The sequence below is a fragment of the Myotis davidii genome, unplaced genomic scaffold, assembly GCF_000327345.1.
Source record: "Myotis davidii unplaced genomic scaffold, ASM32734v1 scaffold582, whole genome shotgun sequence".
NCBI classification, from domain to species: domain Eukaryota; kingdom Metazoa; phylum Chordata; class Mammalia; order Chiroptera; family Vespertilionidae; genus Myotis; species Myotis davidii.
Window position 1 is genome coordinate 366,226 of NW_006294113.1, and position 10,758 is coordinate 376,983.

General features: G+C 35.9%; 1 protein-coding gene across 5 annotated transcripts in view; it reads left to right on the top strand.

Annotated features, from left to right (window-relative positions):
- The window catches only part of RAB3IP (RAB3A interacting protein), a 57,724-nt gene that overhangs the window by 10,856 nt on the left and 36,110 nt on the right, over positions 1 to 10,758 (top strand). For all 5 annotated transcript variants that reach the window (XR_001514630.1, XM_015566834.1, XM_015566835.1 and 2 more), the window contains exons 2-3: positions 6,744 to 7,019; positions 7,740 to 7,998. Coding sequence is in view for 4 of the 5 variants with exons in the window: in XM_015566834.1 (XP_015422320.1) it covers positions 6,769 to 7,019; positions 7,740 to 7,998 (510 nt within the window). In the remaining variant the exon portion in view is untranslated. The remainder of the gene's footprint in view (positions 1 to 6,743; positions 7,020 to 7,739; positions 7,999 to 10,758) is intronic.

Genomic DNA, 10,758 nt, shown 5'->3' on the forward strand with positions numbered 1-10,758 from the left:
GCGGGCGCGCGCGAGCCCCCTACCTCTGCGCTTCTCTTCTGCAGCTTCTCTTGCTCTCAGTGTGCCTTTCCTTCCTTCTAGTTGTAGAATTTACAGTCAGCCAGGCTTCCCGTGGTTCTGATGATGTCCGTATTGTTTTTCTGAGGTATTAATCAATTGTTGTGAGCGGCATTAATTTCCCGGTGTTTATCTCTGCCGCCATCTTAGTTTCTCTCCTCGAGTTCCTTCTTTTTTACAGCAGCATAGTATTCCATTGTCTAGATATACCACAATTTACCATAGTTAAGATTTGGAAAAGCCGGAGTGCCCATGTTATAATTCTTAAACATTTTTCTTTTGATCTGCCTTGAAATATTTAATTATTATTATATTACTAGAGGCCCAGTGCATGAGATTCATGGGCCGGGGGGGGAGGGCCGCGGAGGTCCCTCAGCCCGGCCTATGTCCTCTTGCAGTCTGGGACCCCTTGGGGGATGTCCGCCTGCCAGATCAGGCCTAAGCCGGCAGGTGGACATACCTCTTGCTGACAGGGGCTCTCACAGTCCAAGACCCCTTGCTCCTTACCACCTGCCTGCACTGGAGGTTGGAGAGGCTCCTGCCACCACCACTGCGCTTGCCAGCTGTGAGTCTGGCTTCTGGCTGAGTGGTGCTCCCCCTGTGGGAGTACACTGACCACCAGGGGGCAGCTCCTGCGTTGAGTGTCTGCCCCCTGGTGGTCAGTGCTCGTTACAGTGACTGGTTGTTCTGCCGTTTGGTTGATTTGCATATTACGCTTTTATTATATAGGATAAGATAAAACAGATTTCATATATACAGTATGACATATAGATACTTGCTTTGTTGAGGAAGAATATTCAGAACCATAAACTTTTAATTTTTAATAATATTTAAACCAACAAAACAACCATTATTTTTTGTTCTTGATGTTGTCATTTGTGCTGATACAGAGTGACAAAAATACTTAGCAAGTATTCAGAAAATAACTTGCAGACATTATAATTAGTAATGACTAATCTAAATTGGTAAGTGGCAGATATGGTGCTAAGCCCTTTATGTGTGTTGTATGACTTAATTCTCATGGCAACCTTATGAGATAGGTGCAGTTTTTAATTGCTGTTTTTCAGATGAGAAATTCAGACTTAAGGCTTTCAGGTCACATTGTTAGTTACTGGTCCAGAGAGGTTTTGAGCCTGCTTCTAGAATACAAGCTTTTTGGTGAGGTAGCAGTATCGATTAATTTTTCCCCTTTGGGAAGTCAAACCCCCTAGCTTCCCTCTAACAGACAGGAATACTCACTACTTCACAATTAGGATCATTGGGTTCAATTCCATGACTAAATAGATGGAAATATTTGGGCTCAGAGAAGTTTACTGGTCCGCCTAAATTTGCATATGTAACTTAGAACTTGGTCAAAACTAGAACCTTCTCTTCTCCAGGTACTGTTGTTTCTGCTCTGCTGTGATAGAAATTGTTTACTTTCCAAAATGTAGTGCTTTGATGGATTTTAGTAAATACAGAATTAAAATTATTTACATTTTAAATGCTAAATTGATGAGGAAAAAGATAAAAATTACAGCTTTAAAATGTTTTCTTTTTTCCTGCAAGTAAGTCCTATGTTTTCCACTTGTCAAGGCAAGTCAAATAAAGGGAAAAATGTGTTTTACATTGTGGTGGAATAGATTTTATTTGTTTTTTGGACTACTGATCTACTAAATTGAGTTTTTAAATTTCATTTATTATGTGTATCTATTTACCCATGTCCTTTAGATGTTTAATTGAAAATACTGAACCTGTAGTTCATCTTAATTTCTTGTGTTGCCCTATGGATGCCTTTTGTTTGCAATTAGAAAATTCATTTTAATTAGGATAAATTTTATAAAAAGTTTTTAGGGTTTTTCTAGACATTAAGTGAGTTAATACATGTGAAATTCTTAGCAAAAGTATCTGACACATAGTTAACTTTCAGTAAATATTGGCTGCTGCTTTTTCTGTGGTAATACTGACTTCTAGAAAGAAGAAATAATATGAAATGCATATTGGGGATCAGAAATAAAAATTGTTGTAAGCAGCTTTCCCTTATGATTGGAAATCAGCTTTATTTCTTGAAACTGAATAATAATAAAGCCACCCAAGCTGTGTTGGTAAATAACCCGTAAGAATTTAACATGGTTAACTTTTTTCACATATCTGTAGTGATCCTTGACAAGTTTAGTTTATGAATTGGGGTAATCTCCAATTGAAATTAGATTTTTTTTTGAATTACTTATTAATGCAAAGAGTACTGCTTAAAAATAGCAATTTATATTACTCATATAAGAACTTTGACTATAAAATATTAAAGCTTCCATATATTTTTAAGAGCAAAAGATTTTCAGACCAGTTTGATTATTAGCTCCTTACCAGCTAAATTACATTTTATGAAAATTTCACATGCTTGAAAAAAAGGACTAAATTTAATCTTAAAATAATCTCCTTTGCTCAAGTGACTTGAATTTAAACTATGATTACATGTATCACCCCAGAATGAAAACATTGTAGGTAGAGGCACCACTCAGAGGTGCTCTAGTGTTATATGCATTATCTCGTCGTAATTCTCATCTGTGTGGTAGAAAAGCAAGGCACAGATTTCCAGATGAGCGAACCTAGGCCCAAACTGGCCCAGTAATTTGTCAGAAGCAGAATTCCAACCTGCCTCTTTCAGGCTTGCTTCTTATGTTCAAAGCCTGTGCTACAATTTATGGCATATTTGTATTTTCTATAAACGCTTTGCTTTCACACCTTGGACATGGCAAGCCTTTCCAAGGCTTTGTTCTTCATTACTACCTACCTGTACTTTGGGTCTTGTCTTCAGCTTTAGTTTCTCTGGAAGTCCTTTCCACCTGATTTATTTGCTCCTCTGGTGTGGTTTCTTAGTACTTGTGCATCTTCTGAGGCACTTACCACAAGGTATCATTTTCTCTCCTTGTCAGTTTTTCCTACTATATTGATACTGTTTGGAAACAGATGACTTATCATCATCTTTCCCCAGAGCCTGGCACATTGTAGGCCCTCAGTAAACACTTGTTGAAAGAATAACTGAAATGTTATGTTATATATAGGGAAAATAGAGCGGATGTTGCAGGGATGAAGGATTTTAATTCAGCTTAAGGAGAAACACTTTTCATCGAATGGTCTAACAATGGAACAGCAAAGCAGTTCTCATGGTGGTAGTATGTTGTGGTGGGTAAGAGTTTGCACTCTGGAGTCCGACAGACTTAGATTTTAATTCTGGTTACCTTAAGCTGCAGATTTCCTTAACTGTAATGTACTAGACCTATACCTGACATTTAGTAAGTGCTCAATATATAGTAGCTGCTTTTTGGGAGAAACTGCTCTATAATCTCTGTGTGATTGGGACTGGTAGTTGGATGACTCAGCTCCTCATTCCCTCCCTCTCCCCACGGATTGTTTTGAAACAAATACAAGTAATCTTTTTTTTTTTTAAATATATTTTATTGATTTTTTACAGAGAGGAAGGGAGAGAGATAGAGAGTTAGAAACATCGATGAGAGAGAGACATCGATCAGCTGCCTCCTGCACATCTCCTACTGGGGATGTGCCCGCAACCCAGGTACATGCCCCCGACCGGAATCGAACCTGGGACCCTTCAGTCCGCAGGCCGACGCTCTATCCACTGAGCCAAACCGGTTTCGGCAAATACAAGTAATCTTATTTCATCTGTAAATACTTAAGTGTGTATCTCTAAAAGATAATGAGTTTTTACATAACCATATTACCATTATTATCCCTAAATTGATAATAATTTATAATATTAGCAATAACTAGTATTTTGGTTTCCTTGATTGTCTCATAATGTTTGTTTTTACATTTGGTTTATTCAAATAACAATTCAGAAAAGGTCCACACATTGTATGTAGTTATTGTAGTCTCTTCAGACTCTTTTTAAATTTATAATTCCCTTTACTTTTTTACCCCAGTATATTTATTGAAAAAACCAGGTGGTTTGTCAAGTAGAGTTTCCCAAAGTCTAGATTTTGCTGTTTTAATCCTTATGATGCTATTTAATATGTTCCTCTCTCCTCTGTATTTCCTATGAACTGATGAAGACTTAGACACGTGATTGGATTGGGGTCCCTCCCCCCCCCCCCACCAAGGGGCAAAAATGCTTCATGGATGGTGGGGGTGTTCATTTCCTGTTTTATCACATAATCCTCATAATGTTTGACTTTCTCCCTTTTTGAGATAAAGGTGCTATTCAAGTACTATCATTCTGATCCATCAGTTATACTAGTTAAATTCTCTTAGAGTTTTAATAGCTCTTGATAGTTATTGCTCTAGACACATTATTTCATGAGCTCATGCATTTAAAAATGTTTTGTTTCAGTTCTTTACAGATATTATCCTTTTTGACGTTCAGACGGCCCCATTTTTGGTTAGTGGGAGTCTTTTTGGTACCGCTCCAGTAGTCTTGGATAGATTTCTTGCTTTCTTGTTTCCTTGTAGGACAAGATGTTCCAGGGACCTTCTGTCCATTACTGCCCTGGGCCTCGAATCAGCCATTTCTCCAAGGAGCCCTTGTTCTTTCTTTTTCCTTTTTTTTTTTTTTAGTTGGAGATGGTGTAACTCTGGGCACAAGGGGTACTCATTGCTCCTGAGTTGATTACTATTGCTACACCTTTTCAGTGGATAAAGTTTGGAATTTTTTTTTGATATTTCTGGTTAAAATTTAGGACTTCAGAATTTTAACTTCTTTGGTTTTATGTTTGTGTCTCTTATATGCTAAAAATCTTAGTTCTGAGTGACATTAACATAATAATTTATTTGCTTAATCTTAGAAATAATAGTTTCAGAATAGCAATATCAGCGTTATTACTAATAGGATTACTGAAAATAGTTCATGACATTTTTCATTTCCTTTTGTCCATAAAATATATTCCACTAGGGATATACAATTTTATTACTGTTTTAAGTCATTTGCTATCGCTTTTTTTGTATGTGGTTAAGCTACCGTTTCAATACATAACTAGGCTCATTTGTTTTATTTTTAGGAATTCTTTTTTAAAATTTAATATTGTTTTATTATTTACATGGTTCCAAGCTAAAATTTAAATCTGCAAGACAAGGTCAGTTTGAAAAAGTCTAGCTTTCATGTCTGTCCCCCCCTTTTTTTTGTTAATCCTCACTGAGGATATTTTTCCCATTGATTTTTTTTAGAGAGAGTGGAAGGGAGAGAGGGAGAGAGAGACACATCGATTGGTTGCCTCCTGCACCCTGGGAGTTGGCATAGATCAAACCTGCAACCTAGGTATGTGCTCTTGACTGGGAAATGGATGCCCTGTTCACTGAGACACACCAGCCAGGGCTGACCACTTTTTATTAAGAGTATGAGAAAGTAAAAATTTTCAGCTTAATGAATTGAGTTTTTGTAATAGTTAATGAAGAAATTTAGAGCTATATCTTGAATTTAAACTATGATTAAATGTGTCACCCCAGAATGAAAACATTGTGGGTAGAAGCATTGCTCAGAGGTGCTGTCCTATGTTATATGCATTAACTTATAGGGAGGAAAAAAATGGAAAGAAGTTTGGTTCAGATAATAGAAGACATAGATTTTTAAGCTAATAAGTTTGGACTTTATTTTGTAGACAGTAGGAAATCAGTAAAAGATTTATAAGACTTATTTTAGATCCTTCAGGTAGAAAATTTTAAGTGGTACACTTTTTAGTTTTCATGTGAACTCTGATGTAATTGAGTAGTTATGGGAAATATTTTTTGCTTATGGAGAAACTGAAGCATACATGTTATTGTTAGTGGCTGACTATGATGACAAATGTTTATTGAGGCCATACTGTGTGCCAGATACATAGCACACTGGTATTTTATGTGGATTGTCTCTGTTAATCCTCACAGCAATTTGGAGAAGGGAGGAAATATTGTTATCCCCATTCTCATCCCATCAGAGGAGAAATTTAAGGCTTAGAGAAATGTTATACATTGTCCTGGATGAGATCCTAGGACAACAAAGGCCATTATTGGGATAGCCAGTGAAATTTGATTGGGGCCTATTGATTAGATGGTAATATTGATCAACATTAACTTTCTGATTTTCATGGTGTTTTTGTGGTTAAAGAGGAGATTGTCCTTGTACTTAGGATAGAGTGATAGATATTAAGGGATAATGGGCATCATGTCTGAAATCTATTCTTAAGTGGTCCCAAAATGTTAACAGTTTTATAATCTTTGTGAAAGGCATATAATAGCTCTGCAGCTCTTATTAAATTGGAAATGATTTCAAAATAAACGAGAGAAAATACTGACTCATTCAAAGTCACATAGCCAGTATGAAGCAGAACAGAACAGATTGTTGAATTTAGGTCTGTCTCATTCTATATATACGTATTTTACTGCCTCTTCTATTTATTCTAACCAATGTCATATGATAGCAAAGTTAAAAATATCAGGCAAAATTTTACTTATTTCTCGTTGTTACTTATTACTCGCTTTAACAGTATTAGCTATCACTCTCAAGTTCATTCCAAATCAGATTGTTAGCCTTTTGTAGCATTTGTACTCTGAGGTCACTTAATAAATGTTAAATGATTATAATTATTTTTCTTTGCTACCTCTTTTATTGTAAGTTTATACTTTACAATGGACCATTAAATACTTATAGTTACACATTGTAATTTAATTTTAAGTGACACTATCTCAGAATAATTATCTGCTTTTTGTTTTAACAATAGGTTATCTTATGATGAGGCTTTTACTATGGCTAATGACCCCTTGGAAGGCTTCCATGAAGTAAACCTTGCTTCACCTACTTCTCCGGACCTTCTTGGCGTGTATGAATCGGGAGCTCAAGAGCCGACTACCTCACCAGGTGTCATCTACCGGCCTCTCCCTTCATCTTTATGCTCTGCCCCTATCCAGGCTAATGCCTTAGATGTCTCCGACCTTCCTACACAGCCTGTATATTCATCCCCCAGACGTTTAAATTGTACGGAAATATCTGGTATCAGGTAGGAGATCATCAAGATGCTTATTTTTGAGTATTGTACTAAACAAATGGACAGTTTGCTTGGTTACCTTATTTTAAGTTTTAATGTTTTCAAAAACTTGAATCATATAAGCTTGTCATGAAGAGCAATACATGTTAATACTCAACATCAGGGGTCAGCAAACTTTATGGAAAGGGCCAGGTAGTCAATATATTTTAGGCTTTGTGGGCTACCCATTTTCTATTGTAACTATTCAACTCTTCTGTTAAAGTACAAGAGCAGCCATAGGCAGTATGTAAATGAATAACTCCAGTAAGACTTTATATTTGGGCACCAAGTTTTGAATTTCATACAATTTTCTTGTGCCACAAAATATTATTTTGATTTTTCTCAACCATTTGAAAATATAAAAATAATTTTTGGCTTGTGTGCCTTATGAAAACAGGCAGCTTGCTGGATTTAACCTGTTTTGTTTGCCGACCCCTGTTCAGAGTAGCACTATCCAGTAGAACTTTCTGTGATGATGAAAATGTTCTGTTTCTGTGCTAATGTGATAGCCATTAGCCATGTGGGTATTAGGATTTAGAATATGTTAGCTTTGACCGAGAACATGCTATTAATTAATATAGTGGCTACCAAATTGGATAGACCAGTTTGTTTATGACCTGAGCGTTTCTAGACCTGTGTTTATGCCAGTTATATTTAAGCACATGCTGATGTTTCCTGAACTCTCCTTTACAGCATCCATGTTACAGACCCAGCACCTTGTTCTACCTCTGGAGTAACGGCTGGGTTAACGGTATTAACTACGAGAAAGGACAACTGTAGTGCAGAGAGGGAGTTTTTGCAGGGTGCTACTATAACAGAAGCTTGTGATGGCAGTGATGATATATTCGGGTTGAGTACAGAAAGTCTGTCCCGTTTACGAAGCCCATCTGTTTTGGAAGTCAGAGAAAAGGGCTATGAAAGATTGAAAGAAGAACTTGCAAAAGCTCAGAGGGTAAGCAAAAAAGATATTCTTTCATACATTATATTCAAAATTACCATTTTTCCATAGAGGGGTAACTCAAATGAAATTATGGTGGTTCTACAGTTATCCTTCACATGTGTACAGCCTCCGCTCCTGTTGGGCAGCATTTAGGAATCTGTGAAATTGATGGAGTAGTAAAGCAATTCATCTGAGAGTACTAACTGGAAAAATGAGATTCAGAAACTCTGTCCTCTACATCCCTGCTCCCTGTCTTGCATTATCTGTAATGCAAATTTGGTGGGTTATGTTCCATGTATCCAGTTGTCGCTTCTTATATGTGCCTGACTTTATGGTCATTTACTTGAAGTCATTCAGTCCAAGTCATTTTGTTTTGAGGAATTATTTTAGGAATATTAACATCATCTTGTAGCTGTCTTACTTTGAAAATTTTCTTTTCTTGGTAATTCTGTTTTCCACTTGGTTGTCTTAAAATTTCTGCTATTTATTCTCAAACTTGTAGCCATATCATATTCTTTTTCTGAGACTAATTAAATTTCAGAGGGAAATTTATAGCACTAAAAATTCATAATTAGAAAAAATAAAAAGTCTCTAATCAACAATCTATACTCTCACCTTAAGAATATAAAAAAAAAGCATAACCAGAGTAAATAGAAGGAAGGAAATAATAAAAAGCAAAAATAAATGAAATTGACAACAGAAAAGCTAGAGAAAAATGAATGAAACAAAGTGCTGTGGTTTTTTTTTAAAGATCAATTTAACTGATAAACCTCTAGCAGGATTGATTAAAATAAAATAGAAAATAGATTATATTCAATAGCAGAAATAAAACAGGGTATCACTACAGATCCTGCAGACATCAAAAGCACAATAAAGGAATAATATTCACAATTCTATATAAATTTGATAACTTAGGTGAAATGGACCATTTTACATTTAGATACTTGAGAAGCTAGAACAAACATTCTATAGGCATAACTTCAAGCATATTACCACATTTCAAAAACAAATATTTCCACCCTGTTCCTATTAGACTTGTCTATTAAGAGTATAATACTGATTTTGTTATTGTTGTAAATCCTCACTCAAGGACATTTTTCTATTGATTTTTAGAGAGAGTGGAAAGAAGGGAGGGGAGAGAGAGAAACTTCCATGTGAGAGAGACACATCAATTGGTTGCCTCCTGCACGTGCCCCGACCTACACATGGCCCAGTTGGGCTGGGGATCGAACTTGTAACCCAGGTATGTACCCTTGACTAGGAATTGAACTCAGTATCCTGCAGTGCATGGACTTACACTCTAACCAGTGAGCAACACCAGCCAGGGAGATGTTTGTATCCCCAGCTCCTGGCATAATATGGTGCAATGCCTGGGATATATGTTTCTTTATAAATTCTTTAATGAATGGCTATGGTTAAATAGCAATACAGGTATGTTACAACATTTTGGTTAAAATATATTTTATCAGAAAGAAAAATCAATAGCCTTTTAAGTCTTTTTACAAAGAGAAGGGATATGTTGAGGTGTGATTGTACTTGGCTTCTGCCATCTGAGTCTGTTGTCTTAATACACAGTATTAACTGAAATTAGTTTATGCAAAGGTAAACTGTTGAGCATATATATTCATCTTTGAGAATACATTGTGGTTACTAATTCATCAGAACGATTGCTAATTTCTTAGCTCAAGTTGTAATTCCTTTTGAAATCTTTAATTTGCTGTATTTAGAGGTATTGCTGCGGTAATTGAAATAATAATGACATGTGAACACATACAAATGGTGAATTTTATTATGAAGAGTACAAGATAGTACTAATAATTATTTTATTAACGCCTAGAGTGCCGGGGAGCGTGATCACGCTCCTCCTGTCTTTCACCAAAAGTGCCGGGAGTACTTTATTTTAACATTATATGTTTTGTTCAAATTTTCTTTTCTACTAGTATTTCATAATACAATCAACTAACAATATATGTCAAAGATGAAAACAAATGTAGTAAAAGTTTCCTTAAGTTTTTGACTGTGTAACTTCATTTACTTGGGATTCATAATTTTTTTCCTAAACTTCTGTAAAATCAGCAAAAATGCCTTGGCAATTTTAGCATAGTTCCTAGGATATTGGTTGGCACTCACAGGGTTAAATTATGGCAATCTGTGAATCAAAATGATTATTTTTAAGGGGATTTAAATTAGTAAGAATCTTTTATATTTATTCATGTAAGTACGATTTCCAGTATTCTTCATTTCTTCATGTAGATCCAGATTTTTATCTTATGTCACTTTCTTCCTACTTGAAAGATATCCTTAACAATTCTGTTACATGTGTTTGCTGGTGATAATTATTTTTAGCTATTGTATATCTGAATAGGTGTTTTTTCACCTTTGTTTTTGAAAGATATTTTTACTCAGTAAAGAATTTTAGATTGATTGTCTTTTCTTTTAGTACTTTAAAGATATTGCTCTAATATATTCTACTTGTATTTTTTCTCACAGAAGTCAGTTATCCTTATCTTTGTTCCACTGCATAAAATGTGAGATTCTTCTTTATATTGCTACTAGAGGCCCAGTGCACGAAATTTGTGCATGGGTAAGGTCCCTAGGCCTGACTGGCAATCAGGGCCAATTGGGGACTTCCAGCTGCCAGCCGGGGCCTTTCTTCGTTCTGTACTGCTCCCTGGTGGTCAGCATATGTCATAGCGAGCAGTTGAACTCCTGAGGGGACACTTTGCATATTAGGCTTAGAGATAGAGACTAGAGATAGAGAGAGAGAGAGAT